This window comes from Falco rusticolus, chromosome 4, assembly GCF_015220075.1.
Source record: "Falco rusticolus isolate bFalRus1 chromosome 4, bFalRus1.pri, whole genome shotgun sequence".
Taxonomy (NCBI): domain Eukaryota; kingdom Metazoa; phylum Chordata; class Aves; order Falconiformes; family Falconidae; genus Falco; species Falco rusticolus.
The window spans coordinates 51,999,672-52,013,991 of NC_051190.1; the positions used below are offsets into that span (position 1 = coordinate 51,999,672).

General features: G+C 47.9%; 1 protein-coding gene across 1 annotated transcript in view; it reads right to left on the reverse strand.

The window, feature by feature from the left end:
- Positions 1 to 14,320, reverse strand: part of PTH1R (parathyroid hormone 1 receptor) — a 120,590-nt gene that overhangs the window by 21,153 nt on the left and 85,117 nt on the right. The window contains exons 5-7 of the mRNA XM_037387337.1: positions 7,320 to 7,414; positions 3,985 to 4,171; positions 919 to 1,072 (exon numbers count right to left, since the gene is read on the reverse strand). Of these exons, the coding sequence (XP_037243234.1) occupies positions 919 to 1,072; positions 3,985 to 4,171; positions 7,320 to 7,414 (436 nt within the window). The remainder of the gene's footprint in view (positions 1 to 918; positions 1,073 to 3,984; positions 4,172 to 7,319; positions 7,415 to 14,320) is intronic.

Below are 14,320 nucleotides of genomic sequence, written 5' to 3' on the forward strand. Positions count from 1 at the left end.
GGAAGTGGTCCTGGACAGTACAGTTCAGAGGTAACCAGAGACACCTCCCAACAAGTTGCTCCTGCTGTAAGCTCCTTTGTAGACCTACACCCCATTAGTCTTTGTTATGTCCTGGAGGATCATCTAATACGTTTCCTGTTCTCCCTTACAGTTCCCACACTTCAGACAACTGCGGGCAGTTGTTTTATTGTCCTCAGCCTACCGTCACCTCGTAACGCCTCACAAGCCAAAGCTAATGCCAGAAGCAAACAGAAAGCACATTCTGGTCTGAAAGGTGTGTGCCCACAGTGCCTTCCACTAATGAGCACCCCCTCTGCACCCACATCCCACCCCTTTCTCCTTACTCCAGGAAAAGATGCCCAAATTAAAAGAAAAGGAAAAAAAAAGAAAAAGAAAAAAGTCCTCCCCACAAATTGCAGGTTTCTACTGGTGTTCCAGCACTCATGAAACCCCAGGAGCTTTTTAAGGCAGCTGAGAGCTGAGGAAGGCTATCAGAGCTGGGGGCTGCTGTTGGGAGCAGATGCTCACAGACCCATGCAACTTGCTGCCCCTCCAGCCCGATGCCTGTTTCTCAGCAGGAGGCACTTGGCAGAGATGGGGGTGACCCAGAGGGTGCACTAAAATCAGGTGTCACATGCACACATCTGCTGCCCTGGAAGGGTGCCAAGGTGTGCTGCCTCTCCAAGCCTGGCCTGATCCTTCTAGAGGTCCTGGAAGTGCTGCAGTGTGAATACCACAATTTAGAAATTACAAAGGCTTCACAAGAGAGTTGACATGTCCTTGCAAGAGTCACTGTGTCTCTGATGCTCACCCCGCCTCTGTCCTCTCTCCTATATTTATCTATACGCGCTATCTGCTTCAAAGACCACCTCCAACAGCCCTCTCACAGGTCAGCTGTAAGGAGCAGCCGTGACTTACCCCAGCCAAATAATGTGAATCCCCAAAGATACTTCTTCTCTGAGAAAAATGCCATGAAGATGAGGCTGTGGAGATAGAGCCCTTCCACCAGAATCCAGTAGTAATTGGTTGCCAGGAAGTAGAGGAAGAAGGTAACTGCTACTTTACAGCCCACCTGCAAGGACCACAGAAAGGCAGGGTTATGTGGGAAGATGGTGTGAAATTCTTGTTCTACATAAAGCCATAATTTACCAAGATGGGCTGGAAAACAAGATGGAGAAAGGAAAAAAGTAAATCAGAAAGCTCAACGCAAAAGCAGAAGAGATCAACAACTGAGAAGAAAGCTTCCCCTCAGCCTGATGTTGTGTCTCCAATAGCAGGTGACTTGGGAGGTGCAGGAGGACAAGGGTACATGTGAAGAGATGCCGACCTGATCCTACTGTCTCCCAATCCCAGTAATGAGGGGCTCACACACTTTCTAGGCGAGCTGTGGGCATCTTTTCCCTGGGTCTCTCGTCCATGTTAGAGGACAAAGGGCTGTGGCCAAATCGCCTCAGTCTGGGTGACCTGGTGCAAGTCACACCCCTTGGAAGTACGACTCCTTCCCCAGCCCATAGAGAGAGGGTACCATGCTGAGGGTGAGTCACCCCATCCTGTCATGGATGTCCAAGACGAGGTCCTCCAGAGCTGCCTGTCTTTCCTCAGTGAGTGTGAAGGTGCCCTGGATGGGTGCTGTAGGCTTTGGTGACTGGTCCTCCAAGAGCAACCACAATCTGGAGGATTTCCCCTGCGATGTCAAGGTGTTTTCTGAACGGACCTGAGCTGCAAAGAGGGACACCTGGCAGAGACTTCCAGGACATGATGATCTCAAATGGGCTTGTAAGCTGACCCCTCGCTTCGTGCTGACCTGCAACCCTTTGCTTGCTGGAGAGGAAAACCCTGAGCGCCACTCCAGGCTGTCCTGCCCACTGACGGAGCAGGGCAAAGCCACCCTTCATCCAGCATTTCTCACCCCCTTAGAGAAAGGCTGCAAAGTAATGATGCCATATAGGGTCAGCTGGTACAAAGGGACACACAAAACCATCTCTTGTCAGTGTGGGAATGCAGGGGCTCTGGGCGGTTCGACCTCACAGGAAGCCGATGGCTACCAAAGACAGCCCATGGCAGCAGCACTCTCCAGGCTCCCCCTTCCTTTAAGAGGAACTGACTTGCAGAAAACATCAATAATAAGTACCTTGTAAATAAAAAGGTAATTTTTTATTCTGGCACAGTTCTTATGCTAATACTTTGTCAATCAAAATGAATATGCACATATTATACACATATATACATACATATACATACATATATATATATATATATAATACGGACACAACTATATCCATTTTCTTTCACAGATGAAGTGAGTTAAAATAGAAGGAAAGAAGGAAGGAAAAAGGGGGAAAATCCCCATTCAGGTTTAATAATGATTTTTAGATTTACAAAAAATCACCATCTACCCTCACACAGGGAGCATCAGGCAATAATTGCAAACTCTCACTTCACTTGGAAACAAATACATTAATTGTCGCTTCTTTGCCTTTCAATTTGGAAGAATAGGATATGCCAATAAATTGCTAATATTCCAGGAATGCAATATATTATCCCACTTATTCCTTATAATGAGTCCAGCCCAAGGAGAAATAGAAAACAATGCAGTAAAATGTTTTGGTTTCTTTCCAAAAAGGGAGTGTTCTGAAGTGTGCCGAGTGCTCCGGCCAGAGACTCACCAAATTAATGAAATAAATCAGTGAAATGGGAAGGAAAAACGATAACAAATTGCCATTTGAGGGGACTTGGCTGCACAGTGGGACACGTCATGATTGCTGATTTTATGCAGGAGCGTTGGTGGCCAGGTCCCTGGTAGTAGCACAAGCAGTGAAAGACTTGAAAAGCCAAATGAATACACAGGCAGAAGGTTTGTTGCCACATTATGAGAGACACGCCACTAGGGTGTTTGAGCTAGCTCAGTTTTTTTGTGTGCATTGAAGGCAACCCCTGATCTTACTAAAATTTACCTCCTCTGTCTCCACAGCATCCAACAATTTGGGGGTGACGAGCCGTCGTACCTAGAATCCACCATGGGAAATTTGTGGTGAGAACAAAGACAACAGACAGCTTCAGCAGGTGGGGACGACTTTGAAATCTGAGGATGGTCTTCGTCCCCCCAGGCACATGGACAATGCAGATATTGCCATCTGAGCTTTCTTATGGTGAAAAGAACACGTACTTTTGGAGGCAAGTTCAACCTCTGACCACAGATGGAACCTGAGATGACTAGACTGAATGAAGGTGTCTCCCTTGTAGACAATGGATTTTGTGCAGTTGAGCCCTACCCTTTCTTATAATAGCACATAATCCCTCTATCGTCCCTTCTAAAATGTCTTTTTTTCAGAGATGGGAGTGATAAATCACAACAGAGGCAATGAGCTATGGTTTGCTGCAAAATTACTCTGCAAAAAGTGAGGTGAGATGTCGACTGCCGACCTCCTTCATCTCACACGCTACCTCTGCTCTGGCTCTGGAATCAGGGCACGTTGAACCGTGGCTTTGTTACATCTGGGCTGTCAGTTTGATGGCACAGATGTTACATCACAGTGATGCCTCCATGGATCGCACAGAGAGGAGGTCCAAGTGGAAAATCGGCTTGTTGCACATTGTGGTGGGAGAAGCACGTGCTGTGAAAGGCAGGCGCTGATGTGCCTGGTGCTGGGGTACCCAGGGGAGTTTCCCAGGCCATATGCTTTAGGGACCATCAGGGAAATGTTGAAAATACTAAGTGTAGATGGGAACCAAAACATCACCTTTGGCTTTACCTTTGACTGCCAGAGGGAACAGGTCTTCCTTAGCTATGGGGGTGGGCAGTCCCCCTGGACCAGTAGATTGAGAAGGAGTGGGAAGGGATGGGGAGTGGCTGTGGAGGGTGAGGAAAGGCAAGAAGCTGGTGCCCCTCACTAGGGTGGAAAATCCCCCCAAAATAAGCACAATGGTGAACAGAGAGGACAGAGGCATGATGTCTGGAGAACCGGCTGCTCCGGGAATACTCACAAACTGTGATTTATCTGCTGGAGGTGCTTCAGTGATGGATTTCAAGTCTTCCTCTGAGATCCGTTCCATCTCCTCCAAAGCTGACCCAGAGTACAAGACTGCATCCTTCACGAAGATGCTCACAGCTCTCAGCATGAATGAGACAAACAGGTGCATGTGGATGTAGTTTCTAGTGCAGTGCAAACGTCTGGAGGAGGAGACAGAGAAGGATTGGAGTAGTTTAGCCCATCTGTTGGACAGACTCAGGGTCACCTCTGCTTCTGAAGAGCCCAAGCTCTTCTCATCAGCACTGTGCCACCGTGGGGAAACAGTGCTAGTGCCACTGCTGCCCTGGGCTCGCGGTTCACCCGTGGGTTTGGTAAATGAATTAACACCGACTCCAGGGGTTTGGTTGCAGCACATTGCAGCTGACTTTGCATTAGGAAAATGCTGTGCCTGTACTTGTTTAAAATCCTTTCTTTCTGACTGGGAAGTCTTGCAAAGAAATAGGGATGCATTTTGCCTGTATTGGGCACGGGTAGTGAGCATGCATGCAGTGGGCAGTGAGTCTGCATCAGGAGGGTGGCATGTGTGCAGTGCACGTGCAGCTGGAGGAGGGTATGTGATACGCAGTCCATGCTCTGTGTGTGCAAATCCGGAGTGCAGTGTGCATGCAGTGTGTGTGCAGTACGTGTGTGGTGAGTTTGCCCATGCAGGATACTGTGTACAGTGTGCACGCAGCTGGGGGCAGCGCATTCAGTGTGAAGCACGCATGCAGTGTCTGGATTCTGGTGAATGTCAGGATGAATGCAGTGGGTGTGCAGCGAGCATGCATCCAGTGCACGGTGTACATTCAGGGAACGGACATCTGGCATGCAGTGAGTGGGCAGTGAGGCAACAACAGCTGTGCAGTGCGTGCAGGGCATGCACGTCCCTGTGTGCAGTGTGTGCAACGCGTGCGTGTCCCTGTGTGTAGGGTGTGCATGGCAAGCATGTCCCTGCTGTGCAGTGTGTGCATGTCCCTCTGTGCAGGGTGTGGATGTCCCTGTATGCAGGGTGTGCAGGGTGTGCAGGATGTGCATGTCCCTGTGTGCAGGGTGTGCAGGGTGTGCAGGGTGAGCCTGTCCCAGCTGTGCAGTGCACATGCAATGGGTGTGCATCAGACACACAGTCATTTTCCAAGATGTACAGACAGCAGGCAGGACACATGCACAGTGCTCACTGGTACTGAACTGCGTATCCTCTGTGTGCCCCTCTCACTGTTAAATCCATCCCTCCAACAAATCTGCCCTTCTCAGCATCAAATCTGCAGTTAAAGACTTCACATTTACCTGCACTTGGTGCAGAGGAAATGGACTACAAAAGCTGCAGGACTTGTGGCTGCTAGAAACTTTGCAGAGGTTCTTGTAAATCGCTAATCCTTGTGCCCACTCTAAATTTAGTAGCAACTATAGTAGTAACTATAGCGTGCTGGGCTGTTTTCTCTGTTTGCCGTTAGAGACACTATCCCTTGCTTGGTCATGCTGTGCAGTTTCTGGACTCCACCCCAGCAATGGCAGCAATGACCCCACAAATGCTGATTGTAAAGCGCTTTAAGATCCTTTTGAGGGAAAAGCTGGACAGTAAGAAGTGAACCCATTTCTATGAGGTGTGTATTAGAAACAGTGGTCATGCCTTTGGGGAGAAGAAGAAACTTAAGTGACTTTTTCGGGTCCCCTTCTGCCCTCTATAGCTCTGCTGGCTGGCTAGCCAAGAGCATGGATTTATGGATGGATTTATACTCTCTTAAATCCCCAGCTCCAATAATGGGAATAAAAAACAAAAGCTGTGTTTTTTTCTCCTTTGGAGGATATTGTGACAGTAATACCAGTTGTTTCCTGTTGTATTATGACACAAATTAGGCCGAGTGGAACTGCTAAAGTGTAAATGAAGATGGGCTTTGGTGCCTGCATTTGAAATGTAGTCAGTGAATCTCTGGATTATGCGTTATCGGGAATAAAATCTGGCTTGGTCCCTGCTGCTGCTTTGACCCCTGGGACAAAGATGCTGTAGCACAGCTGCCCACGTAGTCTGGGCTGTTACTGAAGTGCTCTGACTGCATGGATGAAGAGAGAGTCTCTTAAAACCAGGACTGCTCTTGCATACATGGATATTACATATTTTATCAACCTTGCCAGTGTCCAGTGGGAAATGAAACAGGAGGGAAAGGGTTGAGGGGACAGCGGGGTGGTGGCAGGGATGTGTTCTGGGACTATATCATGTGAAGTGCCTCCCGGAGGGGTCTGCAGTCCCCTTTGGCTTGTTTGTGTCATGGATTTGGGCGCTGGGATGCTCTGCTGTCCAAGCAAATGCACCTGACCTTTGCTCACTGCAGAGAGGTCTGAGCGCTTTTAGAGCCAAAGGCCACACATTTTATTCCCAGTGGCATGTGTCAGGGGCTTAGCTCGAGTTTGCACAGTGGGAGCTGCTGAGTCCCTCTGCAGACACCACGTGGCTGTTTGCTGCGTGGAGAATTTCCCTTCACAGCTGTTGTCTGGGCCCTGCCGTTTGCTAGAAGGAGATAGCTGGTCCTGCCAGGCACTGAAGGGAAGCAGACCTGGGGCTCGGGGCTCAGCACCCTGCTCTGTCTGCAGCTCACCAGGTATGGTTCCCAAAGGACAAACTCCGAGCTGTGACCGACAGCTTTCATCCCTCCCATCCCACGGTCTCGGTGACAGCAAGAAGATGCAACAGCCAGGTCTGAGGAGTGGATGGCACAGGTTCAAAGTGCTATTTAGGGGTCTACATCGTTGGCAGGTGTGGTGGAAAGGGAGGGTAGGCAATCAGAGTTAGGAGGGCGAGCAGTCAGGTTTGGATCCCTAGGTACAGCAGCAGCTTGGGCAGGTTGGAGGGGTCAGCTGGGCACTTTTACATGGCTGGAGTCCCCTTGAACTGTTCTATCCTTCATGAATATTTGGGTTTAGAGTGGAATTTCCTTTAAGAAACCTTAGCTGTCTAAATATCACCCATCTAAATCTAAGCCAGTCATCTGAAGGGGTAATAGATAGGGACAGGAAAACCCTAGATAGTCTTCCAAGGGAGACAAACCTCTTCCTGGAGATGCTTTTCTTCCCGTTTGCTGCAATTAGGGTCTGGAAAACTCCACTGCAAGCAAGCGGAAGAAGTTCAAACATCCCACCCCCCACCCCCCACCCCAAAAAGTTTGACCTAAGTGGCACTAACACAGCCCAAAGCACAGATGCAACCTCTTGTGGCTTGCTGAAGAAGCACATGCCACCCCAGTTTTATCCTTCAGGAAAGCCTGAGGCTTTTCCAGTCTAGTGTCAACTCACTTAGGTAGAAACAGAGCCGCCTACCTGAAGTATCCCAGGATAAGGACAGCAACTGTGAGGGATCCCAGAGAGATGGAGTATCCAACAGTATAAATCAAATAGAGGCGATCAAAGACCTCCTGCAGTACAAATGATGGAAAAAATAGCGTCACATTAGAACGCATCCTACTGCATCGTAACACAACCGTGGTAGCAGCACAGAGATTCAGGCTATCATACCTTCTGGGGGTGCACCCTGCTGGGGGTGGGGGGGCTTTGGCAATCACACTTGTTCTCATCTCTCTTACAGAAGAGCAGCTTGGAAAGTGGTATTCATCTTTCCTAATGACTGGAGGGGGGGGAGTTTTGCAGCATTTTTATCCCAAAGGAACCCAAAGCGCTTTACAAACTCTCAGCCAAATCCAGAGATCACTTGGCAGCTTTTGCTTGAACAAAATGCCTACTGACCTGGGATTTTTGCTTGGAACTGTAAAATTTAGCTATAAGGCTATGCCATACCATTGCTGAATGACTGATGTCAAGGCTGGTGGAATGTCAACCCACCACAGAAAACATGGGGAGGATATACTTTGGCTGCGGGATATGAGAAAAAATCACCTGCATTTATCTTTCTTTTTTAAAATCAAAAGTAGCCTATGACTGGTTATCCACTCCAGATACTTTAGCTCGCCAAAGTCCCATTGGGAAAGGTCCTGTCATAGGAGAGCTCATAGCAATTAATTCTGTAGTAGGTTTTAGTTCTCTTAACCATCTGTATTTTAGAGCTGGGCTTAGAAACACCTTTTTGTTCCCCCCCCCCATTAAATATTGAGATGTTTTTCTTCATCCAGTGCTGGGGGCATGCAGTTTAGCTCTGAGATTACTGAATGCCTGCCTGGAAAGGGTTAAAATGCCTGCCACCATCCTAGATGGTACTGCCTTTCATCGTCTGAAATCAGAAATAAACCCTGAAGAAATCAACCCATTCAGCATCTTTCTCCTCGCTCCCTCCTCTCCCGTCTCCCGCCTTTCCCTCACCCCACCCGCTGGGTTGCAATAACATTAGTAACGCTGGGCTCTGAATGACAGCTCTGATTTTGATTTGAGGCTAGAAACGCTGTCCTGGAATGCAAAACCTCAGCCCTATTACATCAGAATCCCCAGATATGTGAATGTTTCTTTGCGGTTTCCATTGGCAGAGTGGTGCGCTTGCCAATATTAATCTAGCGTGTGTGTATGTGCGTATTTATATATATCTCCCTATATATCTGTGGAGACAGCAGGCACTAAAAAGCAAATGTGAGCAGATTTGAGACTTTTTTTTTTTTTGTGGGGGGAAGAAATCTCCTTCCTTTCAAAGCCTGGAGCCCTTTTCCCATTACGGAGCTGGAATCCTCTTTGAACTGGAAAACATTTGCCTCCATGGTGAAAATAATAATAATAAAAAAAAATTTAAAAAAAATCCTACTGCAAAAATCCTACTCCACGTTAAGGGTTCTTGGTAACTGGGCAGTTGCGAGGCGTTACTATGCCCAGCTGAACAAAAGCGTCCCTGAGCCCCATTCAGAAATTTAACCGGAAAGATCCACGTTCCCGTCAGACAACGCCACCGTTGTAGCAGCGATGGCCTTGGGAAGAGCCTGACGATTGGCTGGCAGGACGTTTTTGGAGGCTGTGGTTAATTCCTCTGATTAACCACAGGGCCTCTTTTTGAAAGGATGTTGAGTCAGAACTGCCAAGACATACACATGCATGCATGCGTGCACGCTGGTGTGCTGCCTTGCAGACATAGGTGCCACAAATCTTACCAGGGCCACAATGGACAGCCTTCAGGAAAGGTGATTTTTTGGATGGGGTGCTTAGATCCTTGGGGAAAGCCTCAGGAGCAAAAACGTTGAGGTTCTCCAAAAGGCTGCACAGGGCAGCCCTTGGGAGGGCAGCTCATGCTTGTTAGTTCCCAGGAGGGTTCTTTAAAGGCAATTCCAGCTCTCACTCATCTCCTAGCACAAGGGAGGTCCCAGCTTGGTGGAAACCACAACGCTGAATCAGGAAAGGTCCTCCAGGTAACAAACCACTGAGTCATCTGCCAGCTGAAACAACCACCTCCATCGTCTGACAACCCTCTTTTTGGAGCTGAGACGGGTCGGAGTTTATATAATTCACAGGAGACCACAAAGGTCACACATGGCCAAGCCATGGGCACAACCTGGACCTCCATAGTCTCAGGACAGTGCACTACTCACTAGACAATCCTGCTGCAGCAGGAACTCTACATAACAACCCTTATAAATCCACCCTGAAGACAGACTAACCATCGCTGGTCATCCCCTGAGCTGCTGGAGGAGGCAACACAACCTGCAAAGATCTGGCCTTGCCACACCATGGCACACTGGTATAAAAAGTGTGATACTTTAACCAGTGTCATTTAATTTGATGCCTTTACTGCTTCAACTGTTGACATGTGCACTGAAAAAAAGCTAAAGGAAAACCAGAAGGACAAAACAGCAATGTCTGTGATTCCAGGGGCTGGCATTAGCAACAAAATACAGTAAGTCACAATATAGTACCAAGATGAGGGATCATCAGTTTCAAAACTGGTGTCCTTGAAAGTTGCCCTCTGCCCACTCCATCCCATGCCCTGCTGGGATGAGAAAATGATGGGGAAGGTTTGGGATGGATCTGATCCCCCCCTTCTTCCCACCTCTTACAGATTTCTTGTGCCTCTTGCATCTGCCATCTCCCTAAGGAGTACTAACGTGTTCCCTTAGCCCTTGCCAACGGCCTGCAAAAGAATGCTCTGAAGATGTTCCCTGCACGTGGCTGAGGCAGTTGTAGTTGCTCTTGGACAGTGCTGGCCAGGATGAGGCCACCTGATATGGCTGAGCTGTTTTGGGGTTGGTGAAATGACCTCCCATCAAGTGATGCACCAGGCATTCTCTCTAGGTCATGCTCCGTGGTGCTCTCAGGCACTGCACGGCCTCAGGGCACTTCCTTTCCCTCATCCTTTCTGGTCACCCACGGCAAAGCTCCACCAAACCACAGCCATCCAGCATGTGCAGCCAGGTGAAACGATCTGTCCCCAGCTAGCTAGTGCACCTGATCCTGCCCTCCCACCTCGCTCCAGCCATAACTCAGGCTGACAACAGACCGAACCACAAACAGCGTAAGTACTATTTCAGATGTATTGCATGCTGCACCTGTAACAAGATCTCCCTTTCCCCCTCCCTCTTGGTTTGCTGGGAGACTTCCTCTCTGCTCCCCTCTGCATCTCAGCTTTCCACCAGCCTGACCTCAGGGTAGAAAATTCACGGCAGCCTGGTGGCTTTGGGAGAACAGGAAACCAAACCAGCGCTAGAGATGGCTTCTGCATGAACTCAGAGAGTGGATGGAAAAAACAAAATAAACAAAACCTAGCCACCATGGGCATCTATGGGCTGGATGTGCCCCCCTCCCATGAGGGTCCCTGCATTCCCTGCTCCCTGTGGTTTGGACGTCTTCCAGGTGTGTGACCCTCAGAGCACTTGGCTGCTACATTTTCATACTGTGCTCAGGGCTTAACCCGACTCCTAATTTGTCCACTTCCACCAGTGGGGAGATAATTTGCATTGATCTGAATCCAGAGGAAATCTGCTTTCCTCTGCAGGACAGCACAGGGCTGCAGCAGAGCACCAGGCGGGGGGTCTGAGGCCCCATCCAAGGTGAAACCATGGCTGTGCTTTTACTCCTGCATTGCAGCAGGCTGTAGGACACTGTACAAAGAGTATTTCTGCTCCTTCAAATTCTAATATGGGTACATGGAGTCTGCCATACTGGACATGGTCCTCTGATTTAGATGTCTGTGGTGTGGGTAGCTTCATCAGAGCTGGCCACCTGAGGTCCCAGCAGCAGTAAGAAAGGGGTGCAACTCATCTGTTTTAATCATGGGGTGGTCATGAACCAGCCATCAGCTGCATTGACTGGGTGTCACAAGAGTGACACAAGGGTCCAGGGTCACTAGCTCAAACAGACGTGTTTACATTTATATAGCAAGTCCCATTCTTGTCCCACATAAGAGGTCTTGCAACTTTTAGGACCCAGCTCAGTTGTCCTTCCATGTGTATCATGCTATTTTAGACGCCCAAATGTCCTGTCTGGTTCCAAGCTGCTCTTACAGAAGGGCATGAGTTCCCTGTAGGTCCCATGTTGGATCTGTAATTCCCATGCACTTGTCTCATATACCCAAGGACATCTCATTTAACTCTGGGCATAAACATAACCTGTGTTTTAGCACCTGGATGAAACCTTCAGGGCTTTGGCATTCATGTGTCCTGTTTCCTTCCACTGCCACAGGGTGGATGTGGGTGACTGAGGCATGATGACTGGTGGCAAATGCCATTCTCAGTATCATTGCACTGTGCCCTGCATCCAGCTTTCTCCTTTCATCCTTTTTCTTTCCCCTTCTGCGAGACAATACTAAGACTCTGCAACATTTAGGTTGTGAAGCTGAAATGGATCCAGCAGCCTTTGGAGGGGCTGGCAGGCTATGCTGAAGGGTGGGATTAGCAGTATATGAGGATGGAAGCGTACATAAGGGCTTTCCAGATCAAGTATCAGCAAGGTTTCTCAAAGCTGCTGATTCAGATGTTGCTAATGACATGTTTGAAATTAGCAGGGGAAGCAGCAAACTTCTGTGAATGATACACAATGCCAGAAAGCCTCTGTCACTAGCTGTAGTCACTGCTTTTTGGTCTTTTTTTTTTACAATTAAAAAAAAAACCAAAAACTTAATGGCAGGGAGAAGGGATATTTTTCAAAAGGCACAAAGCACTCACTGATTTCCTAAGCCCAGGGGAAAACACTGAATGTTGAAAATGACTTTTTGCTGCAGAATTCTGTTCCCCTCATCTATAGAGGTTCCAGGCACTTCAGATCCTCACCATCTGGATGGCAACTGGGGTTGGCTCTCAGACCAAGACACCCCAATTGAGATATGTAAATGTGTGTCTTCGTGTGTGTTGAGTGTCTGTGTTCACATGATAGCCAAAAAGAGAGATCTTCAGACTCAGTTGGCTACACAAACGCATTAAGTGCTGTGTGAGATGCCTGAAAGTACCCGTGTGGACCCCAGATGCTGTCCCAGGAGACCATGGGTCTCACAGATACCTGCCAGCCTTGTGCTAATATTGTAGGTAGTTAATGCATCTCCAGTGGTGCCGGGTGCCTGAGTGTAGGCAAATAAATTGGACACCTTAACTGCAGTCAGCAAAGCTGGAGAGTTGTTCAGCTCTATAGAACAGTCTAACAAAAAAAAAGGAAAACAAAAAGGGTGGGAATACACCCATGTCTCAGAAACCAGCTGAACTTTTTGGGTGTCCATAGCTGTTTTCATGAAAGGTAGCACTTTTCCATGCCATGCCCGGTTTACCTGCAGTGTTCATAGCCACAGGACATCCAAAAGGCCACAGAAAAAATGTTCCTTGAATCTGCTGCTCACATTAACAGAAGGAAGTTCTCCAAATCCTGTGCTACAACCACATGCTGAGACTGCCCCACAGCTGTGGGCTCTTGGGAGGCTACAAGTAAGGATGAGATCACCCTTGCCTTGCCAGCCTTCCTAAACTGTCCTTAAGCACCCACTATGGGCCAGCAAGGGTTAAATATGGAGTACAAGGGGACTATGCGCTGTGTTGTGAGAACCCTTGTGCTTTCAGGTGAAGTGCTACTACGCTGCTGTTATAAACCATCAGACTTTCCCAACAGACTTTAGGCATAAACCACTATCAGCAGCACCACACTAAAAGGTGCTATAGCATGTGCAGGAACCCACTAACCTATAGACTAACCTATAGGCATGACGGACTGTATGTCAGGGTTGCCTGCAAGAATGAAGAACACATCTAAATGATGCAAATTTTTTTATTCCTACAAGTACTTTAAAACATCTGCCCATCTTCCATGGTGCAAATGCATGATGCTTTGATGGCATTTCATCTGTATAACATTGTATACGCTGTGTAAACATGTTTTGTGCCATCAGTTAGAAGTTACACAAAGTTTTTCCCTTTTAAAAGGACCTCAGAGAGCTCCCAGAACAAAGGCCAAGCACAGAAGATCTTTGGTTTGAACAAGGGAGTTTAGATAAAGCAGCCCTGCAACATGCTGGCCTTTCCCATTGTGTTTGGTGTGTGATGGATCCTTGAGGCCTCTCTGATTTCCCTAGAAGCAGTAAAACCACCATGATATAAACAAGCAGTAGCGGATGAAGGCAGGATTGGCAGGCTGAGGTTGATCTTAGGACGGTCCATCTCACTAGGCTGGTGGTTTCCAAGCTGAGCTAACCTCCCAAGTTGCTGGCTTATATTTCCCTTCCCCATGATTTCAGTCGATGTTGATCACATTTACCCTGAAGCTCATCCTTGAAAACAGGATGGGTTTGACCTGATTTAAGAAAAAGATGTGTTTGGCATTAGGGTTGTTTTTGGGGAGATGGGAATGAAGGAAATTTCTGCTTATTGAACAAAACATGCCATTACTCCTGCCAGTGTCTGAAGAGGTGACCAGAAATATGCCCATGCTGAAGGTGCTGCTGTTGGCTGGCTGTGCAGATGGGAAGGGGTCCATAGTCAAAGCACTATTACAGTTTTTGGAAAGATTGCCTAAAAAGCTGCCTACTAATGCCAGAGGCACATCAGGACTTGCCATGTGTGCCATATTTTATTTAAAGATTGAGGAGCTCCAAGAATACAGATCTCCCTCACCACTGTTTTTAAGGGCACCTAAGAAAGCTGTAAGGTGAATGGCCAACCTGGGCCAGACCAAGAGTCCTTTGAGTTCTGCTCCCTGTCTCCAACATGCCCAAGAACAGAGGCTTAGGGAAGTGTGTAAGAACAAAACAAATACAGAATAAATAAGTAAATATATATATATATATAAAAATATATATAAAACTGCATCTATCATGTAGTGGTGATGCAGCAGTGCTGCATGCCCACTCCCGATGCTCAGCAGCTTGGGGTTCAGTGATGAGAAACACGCGGCAGACAAATAAACAGCTGGTGTTTAACCAC